General features: G+C 41.6%; 1 protein-coding gene across 1 annotated transcript in view; it reads left to right on the top strand.

Moving 5' to 3' along the window:
• The window catches only part of LOC149182377 (DUF1995 domain protein, putative (DUF1995)), a 383,913-nt gene that overhangs the window by 162,589 nt on the left and 200,758 nt on the right, over positions 1-20,566 (top strand). Inside the window, exon 4 of the mRNA XM_089418500.1 lies at positions 15,398-15,480. Within this exon, the coding sequence (XP_089274626.1) occupies positions 15,398-15,480 (83 nt within the window). The remainder of the gene's footprint in view (positions 1-15,397; positions 15,481-20,566) is intronic.

The raw sequence follows: 20,566 nt of genomic DNA, 5'->3' as shown, positions 1-20,566 counted from the left end.
TAATTATGATTGGATTTGTGAGCTTACTTCATAAATTGCAAGTCATTTCAAGCTTATTGTTTATCTTACTTGGACTAACAGTTCTTTTATCTTGCAATTGTTCCCTCAAAGCTTATTGCTCATATATCTGATTATCTTGATTCATTGCAATAACATCATCCTTGCAACATTGCTTACTTGGTAGCCTGAGATATCATATATTGTTGTGCAAGTACTTTTAATTTCTTTAAGCATTGTATCTAGGCATGGTCTCTTATTGTTTCATCTTGAGTGTCATATTGATCTAAACAAAGTTATTTATCTCACATTGCTCAATTTAATAACTTGCCTTTTAATCTTAATTCAAGCTACTTAGAGTAGTGATCTTGCCTTTAGTCTCCTTGGGCTTGTTATTCCAACAAGTTTTCCCCTCATTATCACCTTTAGGGTCTACCCCCCTTGACTTAGCTAGGAGAGTGTCTAAATGGAGTGAGTGTTGAATTTCCATGACCTTGGGTCTAGGTTAGAGTCTTAAAATCACTGACACTACCAAACGAAGAATCTCAACCATAAACTACTTTGCACAATGGAAATATAAAACAGTAAATCACATATGCACAATATACGCAGTTTTAAACAAAAAATACAATATTGTACAATCCCAATCTTCATTATATCAAATCAAATCTGAATAATACAATAATCTATGGTATACACGATACAATGACAAACTTCGCTACAACTTCTATGTCGTATGTCGTCCTGCTGGTCCTTCGCTTCCGTACTGCTCACTAGTAGTGCCTTAGTCCATCAAGGCATCTACACATCGAGACTCCAAGAGGGTTGCCTTCTATCACTGCTGCAAGTCACGTTTGCTGCAATGAACAAGGGCTGATCAAACTGCTCTCTGGGTAGCCTAATTCCCGAGCTCCAATCTGCCAATCTAGTAGTCACTTTCGTCCATCAAAGTGCTGCACATAAGGCTGCAATACTTCACCCAATCACGTACCAACAACGTCCTTCTTGTCTGCTACTCTAGGGCTACTTTGTGTAGCCAACTCGCTGCCCTCCAACCAGCGCTATGACACCCAATCTTGTGACTACTAAATCTGCTCCTAGTATGATACTTCGCCACCTCGGAAGGTCATACACTTGGCCTCAGTAGGCTGCTCAAAACACGATCCAAACGGTCACACCTTGACCTAATAACCTCACAAAACTCTGTTGTTCACCTTGTTTCACCGCTGTCATTGCATCACTGGTTAGGGCATCACCTTCAGCCCTTCTCCCCCACAGTCAACAAAACAACCCTCTAAAGACTGCGGTTCTCCAAGGAAGAATTCCTGCACACCTACGCTGCTCTTTTTGCCTTGTTTAACCCCAAATGCAACACCAAGAAGTAGCCCAATTGTTGGCTATGGTGGCCTAGCACAACAGCTGCTGTAGGCTTCGACCCCCTCCAAACCTCCACCAAGCAACCTTCAAACAACTCCTCTTTGCCCTCCAAATATGCGGCCTTCTCTGCCCTGCAATACACACTTGGAACAACCCAATTCTTTCCCTCAAACAACCCTTTCTCACCATGTTGTCACCTACAACAAACAGAGATATCACACTGCCTTCTAGACCTCCTCACGTTGTCCCCTTGACTCTTCTTCTCCACGCAAATTTCAGAGCTATCCTTGAGATTTATTGCCCACGAATGGATGCCTAAATGACCTCAATTCAGCCTTAATTTATACACATTAAGGCTCCACGAATTTGCTTGAAGTGACACATCTATTGGCTCACTTTTACACCAAGCCTACATGACTTGGTAACCAATAATTACCTAGTCAACTTCCAAAATTCATTTCTCTATAACGACAACTCAAATTCGGAAGATTCTCGATGCATTGGAAACGTATCGTTGAGTACTATTATTCTCATCCATCACATGTCGTGCCTCCATCATGGTTTTGGCCCAAATCATGATGGGTGCAAAACCCCACACTTGGGTTCCAAGCCCACAAGCTGCCCTTGTGGTGCTTTGCTCTTCAAACCCTGAACCCTAGGGCTTGGAGTACCTCTTAAGCTACACAAATCAACACTTCCTATTAGCGAGGGAGGTACTTCCAATACTAGGAAGTCTCTCGTCATGATCATCACTGCTCGCAACACTTTCCCAACTCTTGGCGCTCACAATCACAACAATCCTTTTACGGTGAACTACACCCTTCTTGGAAGTGTCACTGTCACAGCTGGAAGCTACCTACTTCTTCTTCTTATCCTGTAACGTCTTCCACTCTTTCCAAGATTCCTTCTTGGCAGTTGTAGGAGCACCCTTGCTCACCATTGACCACGCGCTCTTCTTGGGTTGCAAAGTCTCCCTCTAAATCTACAAGCTCCCTCTCGAACTAGAATCCCTTTGAGTCTCTGGAACCTGGACCTTCTCGGGAAAGTGTACCTTCTTCTCTGGAACCTGTACCTTCTCTTAAGCCTGCATCTCCACCTGCCCCTGCTCTTGCTTCTCTGTAACTTGTGCCTGCTCCACCTGCTTCTTTCCATGATCCACAAGCTTGGTCGTCAACCTGTAGAGACCATGCTCTCTAACTTCGAGTACAATCCCATCAGACTTAGAGCCTCTGAGCCTGAGTCTTGCCTTCCCATCTTGGAACAAGACCTCAAACCCTTTCCTCTCGATCATCGAGACGGAAATCACGCTATATCTGAGTCCTGGTACAAACAATACATCTTGGACCCACATCATACGTCCTATCTCCATCCTGAATGGCACAACACTTGATCCTTGGATCTCCAACTGACTCTTGTTGTCCAACACCATGTGCAACTTCGAGTCCCATCTAGCTAGAGTCTCAAAAACCTCTCATATGCTTCGTCGCACCACTGTCCATGTACCATCCATCCTCCGTGATAGTACTTTGCGAGAAATGAGAAATTATAGCAAAGTTGTCCTTTTCCAATCTCCAGGAGAGGTCGTCCATCTCTGTTGAAGTGGCAACACTGGGGACTTGCTTTCCTTTCTTCTTCTCATCATTTCCCTTCTTCTTCATCGGACATCTTGACAAAAAATGACCCATCTCGCTACAGTTGAAACACTTGACTTTACTCAAGTCCTTCTTTTGCTTACCCTTCATTTGTAATGCAAGTGCCATGTCATCATCGAAAGCTTTCTGCTTTGGCTGAAGATCCTCGTCTCACAACTCTTCCTGAATGAAGTCATTCGACAACCTATCCTAGTTTGGCAGCTTCTCCCTGGCAACGATCCCTTTGATGAAGGTCTTCCATATCTCGGTGAACCCTTTCAAGGCAATCATTACCATATCTCCATCTGAGACGGTCACACCGATGGCAGCAAGCTCATCTTTGACCTGAGACAATCTCGTCATATACGAGGTCACACTTTCACCCTTTATCATCATGGTGGACTTCAACTTATCCTCCAATACCAATACCCAGTTCTCGTTCTTATTCTGGAACAAACTCTAAAGAGACACCTCATGTGGTGTTCTTCCCGGACAAATGAGGTATTAGGGCATCCCTCACACCATCTAGAATGATTAGTCTCGCCCTCACATCCAAATCTTCTCATTTCCAACTCTTTAAGGTTGGTTAGCTTCTTGATCTCTTTCTTGGCAAAATCTCAGATCCTGTTGACCTGCAAGATCAACTTGATCCTTTCCTTCCATGGACTATAGTTGGACAACCCCTCCAACCTGTCCTCATATCGCATACCTGCCTGCAACTTCAACATTGTAGTGAACCCTTCACTCACAATGTAACCAACTCCCTCTTACGCTTTGCTTCATTGCGCACAACTCTAATTTACTTACTTCCAAAGTAGCTCAGATACCCTCTGATACCATGTTGAATTTCCACGACCTTGGGTCTAGGTTAAAGTCTTAAAATCACTGACGCTACCAAACCAAGAATCTCAAGCATAAACTACTTTACACATTGGAAATATAAAGCAATAGATCACATATGCACAATATACACAGTTTTAAACAAAATTGTACAATATTGTATAATCTCAATCTTTGTTATATTAAACCAAATCTGAATAATACAATAGTCTATGGTATACAAGATACAATGACAAACTTCGCCGCAACTTCTATGTCGTGTCTCATCCTGCCGGTACTTTGCTTCCGTACTACTCACTAGTAGTGCCTTAGTCCATCAAGGCATCTACACATCGAGACTCCAAGAGGGCTGCCTTCTATAACTGCTACAAGTCACATCTGCTATAATGAACACGGGCTCATCAAAATGTTCTCTGGGTAGGCCTAATTCCCGAGCTCTAATCTGCCAATCTAGCAGTCACTTTCGTCCATCAAAGTGCTAGACATAAGGCTGCAATACTTCACCCAATCACGCACCAACACCGTCCTTCTTGTCTGCTACTCTAGGGTTACTTTGGGTAGCCAACTCGCTGCCCTCCAACCAGTTCCATGACACCCAATCTTGTCATTGCTAAATCTTCTCCTAGTATGATACTTCGCCACCTCGGAAAGTCATACACTTGGCTTCAACAGGCTACTCAAAACACGATCCAAACCGGTCACACCTTGACCCAATACACCTCACAAAACTCCGTTGTTCACCTTGCTGCACTGCTTTCACTGCATCACTAGTTAGGGCATCAACCTTCAGCCCTTCTCCACCACGCAGTCAAGAAAACAACCCTCTAAAGACTGTGGTTCTCCAAGGAAGAAGTACTCCACACCTACGCTGCTTTTTTGGCCTTGTATAACCCCGAACACAACACCAAGAAGTAGCCCAACTGCTGGCTATGGCTTGTGGCCTAGCACAATAGTTTCTCTAGGCTTTGTCCCCTCCAAAACTCCACCAACCAGCCTTCAAACAACGCCTCTTTGCCCTCCAAATATGCGGCCTTCTCTGCCCTCAATACGCACTTGGAATAGCCCAATTCTTGCCCTCAAACAACCGTTTTTCACCACACTGTCACCTACAACAAATAGAGATATCATGCTGCCTTCTAGACCTCCTCACATTGTCCCTTTGACTCTTCTTCTCCACACAAATTTCTGAGCTATCATTGAGATGTATTGCCCATGAATGGATGCTTAAATGATACCAATTCAACCTTAATTTATAGACATTAAGTCTCCACGAATTTGCTTGAAGTGACACATCTATTGGCTCACTTTTGCACCAAGCCTACATGACTTGGTAACCAATAATTACCTAGTCAACTTCAAAAATTCATTTCTCTCTAACGACAACTCAGATTCGGACAATTCTCGATGCGTTGGAATCGATAACTACCTAGTCAAATTCAAAAATTCATTTCTCTCTAACGACAGCTCGATTCGAATGATTCTTGATGCGTTGGAATCGTATTGTCGAGTACTATTATTGTCATCCATCACATTTCGTGCCTCCATAAGGGTTTTGGCCCAAATCACGATGGGTGCAAAACCCCACACTTGGGTTCCAAGCCAACAAGCTGCCCTTGTGGTGCTTTTCTCTCCAAACCCTGAACCCTAGGGCATGGAGTACCTCCCAAGCTACACAAGTCAACAATGAGTAGGGATCAGAGTGACAACCCCTACTCTGAGTGTTGCACCTTAAGTGTGTACTTTAGGTGACAACACTACCCAAGCTCCAAGCTTCCAAGCATGGGAGAATGAGATCAAGTGGGTTACCTTTATAGGAATACCGGAGCAAATCCCTAAAAGAATAATGATTACATGTTGCTGAGTGGTGATCATCCCAATGAGGTCAAATTCCTCCAAGTGTGAGAAACTGTTGTGTGACTGCCTGTAGGTGGCAGCGAGTTTCTCCTCAAGTTGCCAACATTGGTCTTTTACTGTTGTGTGCATTCCTTTGTGGTTTCCAAGTCTGAAGGTGAAGAGAGAGACTAGGGACAACTCCTCCTCTTAACTCGTGCTAATTCCTTGTTGAACTTAGCTCATAACTCCAACTGTCTCAAGTGCTGTGTACTATTGTCAAGGTAGGCTTGCATGGGAGTTTTTCTCAGTGTGGAAAAAGTCGGCAAAAAGTCTCGATTAAATTGGCAATTCCAATTTTTTGGGTTGGCCGATTTAATCGGACAATTTTTTGGCGACTTTTTGAACAGTGAAAAAGTTGGGATTAAATCGTAGAAGTCGCGATTTAATCAGGAGATGACCCAAAAAGTTGCGAAGCCCGCCCAGGCCACAGATAAGTGGGGGGAAACACAAAAAACCCCTCATTTTTCACTCTTCTTGCTACCATTTGTCCTTGTGGAGAGAGGAGGTGTTTGCCATTGCCCAAGAGGAGGAGATTTGCTAGGTTTGTGGTGTGGATTTGGAGATTTGTCCACTACTCAATGTGAGAGATTCAAGGTGTCGATTCGCTGTTGCCAGATATGTATTTTAATTTCTCTCTTAGTCTTTGTTACACAAATGACTTTTTAAATCTTTCTATAATTCTATTAGTATGTTTTTATCTTATTTTTGCTTAGAATTTTGAATCAAAACTTCAACTTTCAACTTTCAAGAATGAAATGACAAAAATTTAAACCCTTGTTTAGTGAATCTGAGTGTATTCAAGTGAGTGGGAAGAGCTTTTAAAATTTAAAATCAACAGTTACATTTGTTTTTGCTTCTTATGTGATGGGCAATTTTTATTTTTTTTCAATTCTTTCTTGTGCCGAGGTTCAATTCAAGTGCAAACTTCAAAGTTTCAAAAAAAAATGCCAAAGGCTTTTGGACCTTATGTGGGAATATGGTGAACTTGATACTATACTTGAATCTGGGGGGTCAATAGAATTGTATTTGAGTTGCATGTTGTGTGGCAAGCATAAGTCAATAGATTAAAATTCCATTTGGGGCAAATTCCAAGGGAAAATGTAGAACTTTGCCCAAATCCATATTCAAAAATCATCTGGCAAGCCATTAAATCATTGATGGATAGAGGAGGGAAAAGACACTAGGGAAGCACTAAAAAGCCAACTTTTAGGGGCCTCAAGAGTGGGGGAACGTGAGAGTGGTTCTTCAACATCACCTTCCACACCCACATGTCCCAACCCCTCAACTTTCTCATCTTTTTTTGTTCCTAAAACCACACCTGATGCACAAGTTGGCATAAAATTGGCACTTGAAAAAAAAACGCTGATAGGTTGGTCAATAAGTGTCTTCTATGGAGTGATGTTTCTTACAACATTGGCAAGACAAACCCATTCTACCAACCTATGTTTGATGTTGTTGCTGTCGTTGGCCCGGGGTACAAAGCCCCTACCTTTGCAGAGTTGAGAGGTCCTCTTCTTCAAGATGAAAAGACTGATTGCACTGCTAGATTGGAGGAGTTTAGGGCATCATGGGAACACACTGGATGCATAGTCATGTCAGATGGTTGGACTGACGAGAAGGGTAGGACCCTTCTTAACTTTTTGGTTAGTTGTCCCAAGGGGACAATGTTTATGAAGTTTGTTGATGCATCTGCACACATTAAAGATGCACGTTTATTATATGAGTTGTTAGACATCTTCATTCAAGAAGTAGGCCCACAAAATGTTGTCCAAGTCATAATAGACAACGCTGCAAATTATGTTGCAGCTGGCAGGTTGTTTGTGGAGAGGTATCCTAACTTGTTTTGGATACCTTGTGCTACTCATTGTATTGACTTGATGTTGGAGGATATAGGTAAGATTCCTCTTGTGAGGGATATTGTTGAATCATCCAGGAGCATAACAAAATTTATATATAATCATGCATCTGTGCTTAGCTTGACGAGAAGATTCACCAACAACAAAGAGTTGGTGTGTCCTGCCATTACACAATTTGACACTGCTTTCATATCTCTTCAGTCTTTGTTGAATTCTATGTGGGATGTGAAGAACATGTTTCTTTCAGAGGATTGATGTGCTTTATCTATTAGCCGCAAACCAGAGGGAGAGGGCATATGCAGACTAGTTTCATATGATCAAAGCTTTTGGGCAGGAGTAGAGGAGGTGTGTACCATTTCAGAACCTTTGGTAAGGGTTCTTCGGTTGGTTGATGGAGACAAACCCATAATGCGCTACTTGTATGAGGCCATGGATAGGGCCAAAGAAGCCATTCATGCTTATTATGAAGATAAGGGAGACGAGAGGTTAGAGAAACAATAGTTCATATGGAGAGTGATTGATGAGCGATGGAACAATACCCTCCATCGCCCCATTCATGCTGCAGGTATTTACCTCAACCCCACATTTTTTTACTCCTGTGGTTTCAGATTTGATACTGAGGTGATGGATGGATTCTTCACTTGTATTGAGAGGATGGTGTAAAGATTTGGAGACCTAAATTTCTACTGCAACAACTAGTTGAGTTTCTTCTATTTGTTAAATAATTGAACAAATAATTTCCTGTGTTCTACAGTAAATATCGAAACTAATACACTGTAGCCACCACTAATTAAATTAATATGCGGAAACAAGAATCTGAGCAAGAAAGAAATAACACACAAGTGACACCGTTATTTTTGGACCAATGTCCTTGGAAAAACCCAATGTGGGAAAATCGATGCAGCAGCTGAGGGTTTGTATTATTAAGCAGTAGTTTTCTGAATACAATTTGTTGGATGCCCAACTGGCTATCCGATACAGAGAGAAACTGGGCAAAAAAATAGTGAGATGATCTCACCCTATCATTGGAAGAACCGACACTGATCTGCGTTGGAGATGAGCCTCTGCACTGCCTCTGCGCAGTTCTATGTCACTCCCACGCAATCACTGCATCACTGCAACTGGGACTGCACTGCACCTCCTTCTGATCCTCTGCTGGTTGGAAACTTCAGCTCTCTGGCCTCTTAGTCTCACACCCCGGCTCCGACACTAAATCTTGACTGTTCCTTAGCAGAATTTCGATCTCCCTCTGAAGCTCTGCGCTGCCACAACGTAGCTCTGCGTGGCCCTGCGTCAACCTCTTTAGACGTCTTTTTGCCCTCTCTGCCTTGTACTCTCTGGACCAAGAAAACTTCCCTTCGGAAACTATCCCTGCCCCTCACTGCAAGAAATCTCCTCGATCGATTCTCTAGCAACTGTTGTGCTGCCCTCTCTGAGAAATTCGATCTCTTGATCTCTCTCCGATGTATTTTCCAAATGCCCATCGAAGTCCTTATAATCCTCCAGTTGAGTAATCAACAACCCAGATTAGATTCTAATCAATGGCTCAGATCATTTGGACTCGATCTCTGTCTTCTTCTAGAAGTTTCACCCTCAGTTTGATTAATACCCTTTAATTATTTTAATTTCCTAAGTTTATACTTAGGCATCCATTAAAAATAAATAATTATTTTACTAAAGCTGTCTTCGGGTGGAATTTTCCAAAACAATTTCTGGGTATTCTGGAATACTTGTGTCCTATCCTCCCTGCAAATTTTGAGGCTTAGAGCACATCTGATGCTACGAGAAATCAAGACTCCCTCTTAGCGAGGAATGTGCTCTACTAATGCAACCTGCTGAAGCATCATCCTGCTGATGTCTGACATCGCTGCTCACCAACTACTGTGCAAATGCTGCATCTGTACTGTTGCTGACCCTGCCACTGCCAACACTGCATCTGTACTACAATGCTCATAAGTTCTGCATTTGTGTTGCTGCTGGCACTGCCACTGCCACTGCCAACATTGCATCTGCACTGCAATCTTCTCCAATTGCTGCTGCTACTGCATCAACAACGGAAAAGCATCCAAAATTGTTGAACAAGGGTTCAACATGATGAAGCTGTTGTTGGAGTTCTAACAGCTACTAGTCTCTGCGATGACCCTTTGAAGCCTCTGTGTTGCTACTGACTCTGCACTGTGCCAACTGTACTGTTGCCAACTCTGCTCTGTGCTGCTTAGTCTTTAGCGCTCCTAGCCACTGAAACTATCACTCCGACACTCCTCTCCATCAACTGATCCTGGTCCATCTTGCTACTTCTGATATGGGCTCTCGTAGCAAGGTATTGATCAAAGAGGTGGACTCCTCAAGTATCCTGCCCATCTGTAGTTCTTTCGAACTACAATACTAGATCATCCCGCCTCTCCCTTGGAGGTATTTGAGAAATCATGGCAAACTCCTCCTCGGTCATTGCGGATACAACCTTCAGATCATGCTTCGCGTCTTTGTCCTTCTTCTTGAGAGGACAATGAGTATCGTAGTGACCAAATTCACCACACCGGAAACCCTTAATCTTCGAGACGTCTTTCTTCCGCCTCCACTGCTCCTACTACCCGTTAGATGCAAGGGTTGCATTCTCTTCCTACTCCTTGGGCTTCGTTCCACTGCTGCTGTTGCTATCAAGTTTGCACTTGACTAAGTCTCTCCTCATCTCTTCCTACTCCTTGGGCTTCATTCCACTGCTGCTGTTGCTATCAAGTTTGCACTTGACTAAGTCTCTCCTCATCTCTTCCTACTAAAGAGCGGCCCACATCCCTTCCCAATCTAGGCATCTCTTCTGCTCAGGATGCTTTGGACAAATACTTGCCATTCTTCTGAAATAGAATTTATGGCCAACCTCACCATCTTTGTAGGCTGAGGTGTTGACCCCACAACTGTCAACGAGTCTCGGATTTCTTGAAGCCTTGTTAGGAACGGATCAATGCGTTCCCCCTTCTGCATCTACGTGGATCTCATCTTCTGCTCCAAGTACATCTTCCGTTGCTCGGAAGATCCTTCATATAGCATAGCCAATGCTTCCCACATCTGTCGGGCAATATCCTTGTCGGCAATGTGACATACTACGTGATCTCTCACTCCGTCAAGGATCAATCGCTTGGCCTTTGCCATCTCACCCTTGTACTTCTTGAGCGGATCTGGATCCATGGGTACAACTACCACATTGTCGACATAGGTTTTGAGATTGTGCTCATCCAGAAGACATGAGATCCTTGCCTTCCAGATCACATAGTTGGATGCACCATCCAACCGATCCTGATCTCGCAACCCATTAGCTGCCATCTCTGCCAACAAAATGTCGAACTACCTCCTCTCTCCTCTGTGCAACACTAGGCTAGCCTACGCACTCCCTGCTGGAGTTAGTAGATCTGCTCCTCTCTGCTGTTGCTCAGCAATAGAGAAATCAAATTCCCTGGCTAGGAATTCTCTGAGGAAGAAATTCCCTCAATAGTGTCTCCTTCTTCCTTTTGATTCTTTTCTGCCCCAACAACTGCTGTAGAAAACTGCGTCTCACCAGAAAAATGCTATGGCTGTTCCCTCTGATAGTGGCAAACTTCGATTTGGAAATATTTCTCTCTATCGACTCACTCAGAGAGAGATTTTCCCATGAAAATTTTTCCCTTTTGGCATGGACTGTGCAATCCCCCTAGGGATCTAATTTGTTGTCTACGCAGAACTTTGACTTCCCTCCTCAGCGCTTCGACTTCCCTCCTCTTCATTGCTAGGCTCTTTTGACTTTGCTCTCTTGCTTCACCTGTGCTCGGATACCATGTGAAAATTTGGAGACCCAAATTTCTACTGCAGCGATTGATTGAGTTTCTTCGATTTGTTAAATAATTGAACAAATTATTTACTGTGTTCTTCGGTAAATATCAAAACCAATACACTACAACCTCCACTAATTAAATTAATATGTGGAAACAAGAATTTGAGCAAGAAAGAAATAACACACAAGTGACACCGTTATTTTTGGACCAATGTACCTAGAAAAACCCAATTTGGGAAAATTGGTGTAGCAGCTGAGGGTTTGTATTATTAAGCATTAGTTTTCTGAATACAATTCGTTGGATGCCCAAATGGCTATCCGATATAGAGAGAAACTGGGCAAAAAAATAGTGAGATGATCTCACCCTGTCACTGGAAGAACCTACACTGTTCTGCGCTGGAGATGAGCCTCTATCCAATTTTGTGTCACTCCCACGCAGTCACTGTGTCACTGCAGTTGGGACTATGCTGCACCTCATTCGGATCCTTTGCTGGCTGGAAACTTCAGCTCTTTGGCCTCCTGGTCTCACACCCCGACTCCGGCATTAAATCCTGACTGTTCCTCCGCAGTATTTTAATCTCCCTTTGAAGCTCTGCGTTGCCACAACGTAGCTCTGCGTGGCTCTGCATCAACCTCTCTGGATGTCTTTCTGCCCTCTCTGCCTTGTACTCTCCGGATTAGTAAAATTTCCCTTCGGAAACTATCCCTGCTCCTCACTGCAAGAAATCTCCTTGATCGCTTCTCTAGCAACCGCTGCACTGCCCTCTATGAGAAATTTGATCTCTTGATCTCTCTTCGATGTATTTTCCAAATGCCCATCGAAGTCCTTCTTGTAATCATCCAGTTGAGTAATCAACGACCCAGATTAGATTCTAATCAATGGCTCAGATCATTTGGGCTCGATCTCCGTCTTCTTCTTGAAGTTTCACCCTCAGTTTGATTAAGACCCTTTAATTATTTTAATTTCTTAATTTTATACTTAGGCATCCATTAAAAATATTTAATTATTTTAATAAAATTGTCTCTGGGTGGAATTTCCCAAAACGATTTCTAGGTATTCTGGAATACATGTGTCCTTGCCTCCCTGCAAATTTTGAGGCTTAGAGCACATCCAATGCTACCAGAAATCAACAGATGGTGTCATCTAAGCAAGAACATGAAGATATCTCTAAAGAAATGGAGATATATAGGATTGCAGGTGGCACATTTGGTTTTACCATGGCTATTAAGAATAGGACGACCAAAATGCTAGGTAAGCTTCAGTTTGTTTCAAGTTGCAAGTTTCAAATTTCATATTTCATTGTCTCTTCATAATTTGCTTTAAGTTTAGAATTTCAATGTTTTAAGTTTTTTTTTTTTATGTTTCTCATTTTTCTTTTAACTTGTAGATGCTTGGTGGACAAGCTATTTTGGCAGAGTACCCTATCTCCAAAAGCTTGCCATTTGAGTGCTCAGCCAAACATGCAGTTCCTCTGGGTGTGAGCATAACTGGAGTGTATTTGACAAAATACACATCAAAAAGCGCAACAATTTTTTTTTAATTAAAGTTTTGAATTCATTTGTTTATTTTTAATATTTAAATTTTCTAAGTACTAATTTACAATCTATGACGTTAATATAGATTGGAGTCCCAACGCCTCAATGACATGGTCTACGTCTACTACAATCTTCGATTGTGGGTGAGACAACTTCATAAAACTCTTGATGTGGAAGCCATCTCATTGGACAATATTGATACCACTGCTGCATGGAGGGTGGAGACTGAGAGGTCGACGATGGACTTGATCCCTGATTGGTTAGATGTGGATCCAGAGGCATTAATGACAGAGAAGGTAGTAGTTGCAAGGGAGGGAGAGCCAGAGGTAGAGTTGGAGGAGTAGGGTCAGGAGGCAGAGCAAGAGGAGGATGAGGAGGAGGAAGTGACACCATCTAGTATGGGCAGTAGTAGAGGACAGAGGCCACCTTTTTTATTGGATTCTAGAGGACGATTGAGTCCATTTGTATCCCCAGGGGTAGGGCCTTCTTCCTCTAGAGGAAAAGGCAAAGCCACTCCGTATTCCCGTAAAAGGGGCAGAGGATCTCAGTGACTGATTATTTTATGACATGTAGATGACTCATTATATACGTTTATTATATTTTTTGTTGATATTTTGACTCTTGAGAGTTGAGACTGAGATAGGACTCAAGATTCAGGACTTGATTCACTATTGTGATATGTGATGTAGCACTAGACTTCATATACATATTATATATGAGCTCTCTTTACATGTTTATGCGGAAATGCATTTATTTGATGTTGTGGATACTTTAGATACTACAAATAAATAAATAAATTATTTTTGTATTTTTTTTTTAAATTTTGCTGACTTTTTCAAAAATCTGGACTTTAACGACTTTTTCAATTTCTGGACCCTTGACGATTTAATCCTGACTTCAATGTTCTCCACATTGGTCTTTCTAGCTTCCCTACGTGGGTCTGCTTGTAACAACTGTGTGGACAGGTGTGAGAGGAAGGGAGTAGGGGGAGTTAATCCCTCTTACTCATAGTAATCATGCCACATAACTGTGGTTTTCAATCTGCCATTAATAGTCCAACTCGACCCTCTGTTTCTGACTTTTTTGACCCTCGTTTGGTGGGATTCGGTCCCTCTTACTGGCAGTGGTAGGAGGCAATTCGTACCTCTCTTAGGTGGCTTCCAAGTCATCATAGAACTCAAACTTCCTTTGTCAAGTCACTTCACTTAATTCCTTTGACTTGGAATATGACTTTATTATGTCCCCAACTCATTTATTGCCCATTTTTCTTGTCTTTTTTCCAGCTTTATGGGAGAAAGTGGATTTTCATAGGGAAATAATTATTTTTGGACCCCCAAAGTGGGTGCTAGGATAATGTTGGGGCTCGGAGCATGAATTTTGAGCACCCACATGCCACCAACATTTCCTATCACCACTTATTTACATTATTGCATAGAAAATTAATTAAAAATTTCGTGCTGCGGAGATTTTTAATTATTTAAAAATTCGTAGAAAGACTTAGTCAAATTATGTAAGACTCTGGATATGACCTAGCATGGTAATATACATTGACCCTATACATTAGGACATACCCAAGATCCAATTATTAAGATGCACTACAACTTTGGAGGTCTATGAGTGAAAAAACTTGATTAGTTATTTATCCCTAAAAAGTGAAAATAATTAGTCAAGTAAAAAAACACTCTAGGGTGGACTCACTTAGTAACCAGGTTCCAAGTTGTCTAATTCTGTTACATAAGTTCATCATTCTAGTATTCATTTATTACAATTTCGCCATGGGGGTATGGAATTTGAGAGAAGAGAGTAGAAGAGGAGAGAGAAGGGGCAGAAATGTCCTGCTGGACTTTTGATCATTTGAAAATGTGTCAAGTTCCTTGTGCATTAGGCCATGGCGTCTTCACAGCCTGCGAGGTGGAACTTAACAGGTAACAGGTGGCAACAATGATCAATGGGTGGGTGAGGGGCATTTGGGAAACTGCTATCTAAGAATCATTTGAGGCTCCTGGCTGGAAATCTGCATCATGGGAAATAAATTTTCTCCTATGGTTACCCCTGAGTATACATGGGTAGCAAGTCCTATTAGCAAAAATATCAAAATTTAAATGTAATCTTCCAAGCAAAAATAGAAATGGATTGTCTTTTGTTAACTTATTGTCATAAGTAGGTAATTTAGTTAACAACATTTTGCAGCATATCACCATAGTTGCATCATTATAGATTACTGCTATGTGAAGAGAACTCACTTATTTGTTCATCTGTGACAATTAATAAACTATTTTATTTTGTTTTATATTCATCTTTATCCCAATAGCCAACACTAAACTCTGCCAAGTTTACATGATTTAGGTAAACAAGAAATCATGTATTTTCAATGCAGTATATATATATATTTTGTGAAGTTCTCCAGTCTTTGGTATATGTACAATTCTTTTGCTAAAGTTGACTTCTTGCAATTGGATGTACAGAAACTGAAAGCCATTTTCCCAGATGCTGGAGCTGCTGCTCTTTTGAAGCATTGGTGGAAAGATGCAAATTTCAGCTTTGCCAGGTCAAACCATTAATTACTCGAGTGCAATACAATTTTTTCTTAGTTGTTGTGATCGACATTCTATTCGTTGTTCATAACCTAGAAAATTCTTGTTCTTCTGAAACACTGGTTGAAAGAAGCGAAGTTTAGCATAGTGAGGTCAATCTATTTGTCAAAGGAAATACAATGTTGTTTTCTCAAACTTTATAATCAATATTATTCTTACTGTCCACAACTTGTAAAATCTAGTACTGAAATCATTTCATAGAATGTCATAGCCTTTTTTTGATTCACTAAGAATCATATTTTTCCTTGGACAAATAATGTTGTTATTATAGATTTCAATATGACAAAGGAACCTGATTGCAAGTTTGTAAGTTAAGTTCGCTTTACAATTTAATAAGCTTGTAAGTCTTGTTCATAGCGTAGCATTCCACATCCTCTTGTCATTGACTGGAAAACATATCTCTCTAGATGTATCAAGATATTATCCCTTAATGTATTTAACATTGTTCAGCGGTTCAAGATATGTAATTGCCATCACGTATCCAGGATCTATTGGAAAGTCACCGTGTTATCACACAAATCTACCCTAAAATAGTGACCAGATCTGAGTTATAATTGTAGGCAAGTTAGCCTGGTCACATACTAATTGCCTCTTCATTTAGGCTGGTGCTCTTCCAGCTACATGAGAGTGTCCTGACTCCCTAAGATGTGTGAATGCTGTTTTTTTTGTGTGTGTAAATCTTCATATAAAGTTGAAATAAATCAGCACACTATACTGCCCTCAATTTGCCCACAAGCACCTTGGTCAGAAAGAGCTCCTAAAACCTGTAAAAGAAAATCCGATTTTGCTTCCAAAGAGTGTCCGCTTATCTTAATAGAATACAGGAGAGACCAAAGAGAGAGTGTGTGCCCTTGATGTGAGAGATAAGAGTAGATTGAATTCCAAGTGAAATCCTCTGCATAGTGTGCTTATTCCCTTTGCATGTGATCTTGTCCTCTCCACATGTTTGCCCTCTATCCAAGATAGCAACCTGCAAATGCAAATATTTGTTAGCTGCCAAGATAATTCTCCTTGCAGAGCACACCTTTTCCAGGTGCTGGCCTATTTTTGGTGGAATAACTGCTTGCATGCACAATAAAAGCCTCCAATTCGGTTTTACCAAGATAGGGCAGTTACATGCTTTAGCTATATCCAAAAAAGCCTGTTCATGCTAGCTGTTGTTTTGAAAATTCCTTGATTGCAATTACTGGAAATTTATCTCCTAACTGTTCTGCAGTTTATTAGTTATTATGGCAAATATCGATAAACTCACAATCACAATCTTCACCAAAAAAATACGCTACTGAAAATAAACTGGAATATGAGAAAATAATGTGCACACACAATAAAATCGACACCAATATTTTTGGACTAATAGTCCCTGGAAAAACCCCAAAGGGGAAACCGGTGCACTAGATGAGGATTTATTTCAGGGTTGTGGGGGAGTGGCCCCCCCTCTCTCGAATCTGCTCTCGAAGAGCGCTCTGAGTGTGAGCGAATTGTGAGTGCGCTCACGCAAAAAAAAATTCACAACCTGGTTTTTTTGCAATTTTTTTTTACAAATATGTTTCAAACACAAATTTTAGTCATCATAGTCTATTCTCTCTTTCTGAGGGAAACCTCTATCATAGTCTATTCCCTCTTTCTGAGAAAAACCTCTAGCCACAAATATAGCTTTATATATTTCAATACTGCCATCCGTACCATGTTTAATTTTATACAACCATTTAGAAGTCGCAACAAACTTACCTTTGGGTCTTGGAACTACTTCCCATACATCATTATGTATGATGGACTCATATTTTTCGGCCATTGCATCTTTCCATATTTGATCTTTCACTTCTTCTTCAAAAGTGCATGGTTTAACTTGAATAATGTTGCTCATGGCTGCAACATATCCCTGGAACTGACATGGCTTCTTGCTATCTATGAAAGTTCCTTTGGGGGCAACATGTCTATCAACGTCTTGTAGAGTGTCACAAATCCATAATGGCCTCTTTCTAGTAGGAGAATCACATGGAGGAGGATCCAAGGGGTCTGTTGCTGCACAAACTAGCAGACCTAGTCGATAGGCTAAAACTAGAGGGCACAACAACACCTTGGGACAAAGGCCCATTGTCACCACAACCTATGTCCCCTTCTCTTCTCGAATTTTCACTGACGGGAGGAGTCCCTGTTACCCACCATTTTTGGGTAATATCTCTAGCAGAAATTTTTTCTCCATGATTGTCGTCAACCGACAGCCAGCAACCGCTTACAGCCCACCAACTAGCTGCTTGTACCATTTCTCCGCTACTTGAGCTAGCCATGTGGTCCCTCATCCATCTGTCATGATCGTATGTTTGAAGGTGGGCCTCCCAAACCTAAAGGCATGCCGCGTCATTGGGTAATTGAGTATTTTAGTTTACTTATCATGGAAACCCTTGGGCATGGACTAATGGGGGGATTCGATGGAAAGAGTAGACTAGGTTTGTGCTCTTGTCCGCTAGGTCTCTTTTAGGACGTTAACCTTGAACCCTACTCCCATGGGATCTCTTTTACTGGCCTTTGGGCTTCTAGGATGGTATTACATGGGAAGCTCCAATTTTGGATGCGTGGTCCCGCTCCCTGACTCACATATATCACTCCCCTTCCGCTCATTACAACCCCTCTTATCACTTCTCCCACCTGGGCCCACATTTATCCATTGGGTGCACGTAGGGTCGACCACCCCTTCCCCCTTGTCCACATTTTGGGTTGGGCCTAGAACGATGCTTGAGAGGTTGATGCAGCTAAAAAGAAAAGAAAAAGCATAATTAGCCACATTCAACAGGAAATTGTTCCACAAAATGCAAAAGATGGCCGGGATAAACACATTTAGCACATGGGCAAAAGCCATTACATGAGCTCTACCCCATTCCATCCCATTGAATCTCTAAATAGTGTTGTATCATGATTGGCCCATGTTTGAATGAATGAATGTTCCTAGAGACATCTTTGTCTTGATAAGTCACCAAATATTGTTGAACGAAGTATAAATGACCTTGAAGCCACTTCCATTAAGCCGTAACGCCCAACGAAGTTGTCTTTTAGGCCTCCTTGACAAGTAGAAATAAATCCAAACCCTAAATATTCCATGACTCCATCTCTTCCAAAGGACAAAGCACTGGTCCTCCTCTGGTGATCACTTTAAAGTTCATTTTTCCATTTACCTTTCTCCTTTTCTAGGTCTAGCCCCATTGGGTCTCCTAGGGCATCAAATATCTTGCAAACCACCCATAAAAACTCTTGGCTCCTACTGCGCTGGTGTGTCTCCTAAGTGCTCTCCAATTTTGAAGAAATTCGGACGGTGCAATTTTGCGATATCTCAAGCCCTATTGAATCTTGCCCTTGGTCTCCTTAGACTAGTAACCTCACTGGGATCCTTGCATCGCCTTTCATTTAAAATTCATTCCTTGATCCATTTCCCCTCCCTAAGTAGGTCAAGTATATCACAAGTTACTAAATCCTATCCCCTTGACCTAACCTCGGGTCCACTTGGTCCCATGTGGTCCCATTCACTATCAAGGTTAATTCTTCAAAGATCACTTGGAATCCAAATTTCCACAAGAATTCTAGGACTTAGGGATTTCCTTTATAAGACACATACTCAAAACCTAACCCTTGAAATTCTCCTTAAGCCCTTCCTAGAGAGCCTTTCATCTTGTCTTCCAAGGCAAGCAAGCCGCAATCTTGAGCCTCTCTTGTGAATAGGCTTCTAGGATCACTCTTCATCCTATCTTTGATCTATTCATCTCTGTGATCCTTATCATACCGGGTCTCCTCCCATTAGTGAAAGTCTGTAAAGAGTAGGGAGCTTTAGCAGAGGTGACATTGGGCTATTGCTCCATTGTTGCCCTTGACCTAGAAATTGTCCATTTAGGATCCCTGCTAGTTTGAGCGGTAACAATCCCAATATCCCTCACTTATGATAGATGTACCTAGGATAGGTCTTAAGTGAGACAAGGTGGTCCATTCAATGGAAAGGTTCAATGAAAGTACAAGCCTTAGGAGAAGCTAGGAGAGCTTTCCAAGAAAAACCCTTGAGAAGAAGACTTCTTGAGACTTAGTGTTGAGATGTTTGACGAGATAAAAGTTCATCCAAGGTCAAGGTAGTCAAGAGAAAATGCTATGATTGATATATTTCAAAAAGTTGAAAGCTCAAGCCTTCAAAAATCCCTAAGTTGAAGGATTAGCACCTAGGGTTCCCTCTTAATGCGATAGCTAGGGCATCAAATTTTGTGGAGTATTAAAATTGGAAACTAGGGCCAAATTCCACTTTGGAAAGCTCATTTGATGGAGATGATGATTGCATTGAATTCCTCTTTTTGAGAGGACCAAAATCGACCAAAAGATCATCAAATTTGGACAAGGGGAAATATGTTTTTGAGGTCAAGCCCACACGTGCAAAATTGACCTAAAGATCATCAAATTTGGACAAGGGGAAATATGTTTTTGAGGTCAAGCTCACACATGTGCAAGTTGACGATGGCCATATTGACCTCCTTTGACTGTGGTTTTCATGCTAGAATTTAAATTTTGGAAGGCCGCGTTGATTGGCATAGGAACCGAGGTATTTTGGGCACATTGACCAAGGTTTACCGCAGAGTTGACCACAAACTTCAAGTGCAAAATTTGACCAAGTTTGACCGCTGATTTAGTGATTGTTTTGGTCTGAATTTGACCACTTCAGAAGGTTGAGTTTGACTGCCTTGACTGCCTTTGACTGAGCTCCAAAGAGGACTATTTGCTGCTGCGTTGACCATTGTTGAATTTTTGGTTAGGGTAGAATTTGATCGTTGTTGACTGCAGATTTGACATGGTTGTTTTGAATTTGATTTGACAAGTTAATTTTGACTTTTGTACTCTCTGTCTCTGTTGAACATTTGATATAGTAATAAGAAGAATTGATCAAAGGGTTTTCCCCATCTTAGGGTTTTCCCCATCTTGGAGTTTTCCCCGGTATCAACGAAATCTAGTATTCTCTTGTCTTGGCTTGTCTTCTGCATTTTATTGTTTATGTTCTATCTTCAGTTATTGTCA

This window comes from Pinus tabuliformis, chromosome 3_2 (genome assembly GCF_031772625.1).
Source record: "Pinus tabuliformis cultivar Carrire ecotype Pingquan chromosome 3_2, CPIR1, whole genome shotgun sequence".
Taxonomy (NCBI): Eukaryota; Viridiplantae; Streptophyta; class Pinopsida; order Pinales; family Pinaceae; genus Pinus; species Pinus tabuliformis.
The sequence above is the reverse complement of the archived record's forward strand: the minus strand, read 5'-3'. Positions and strand labels throughout refer to the sequence as shown.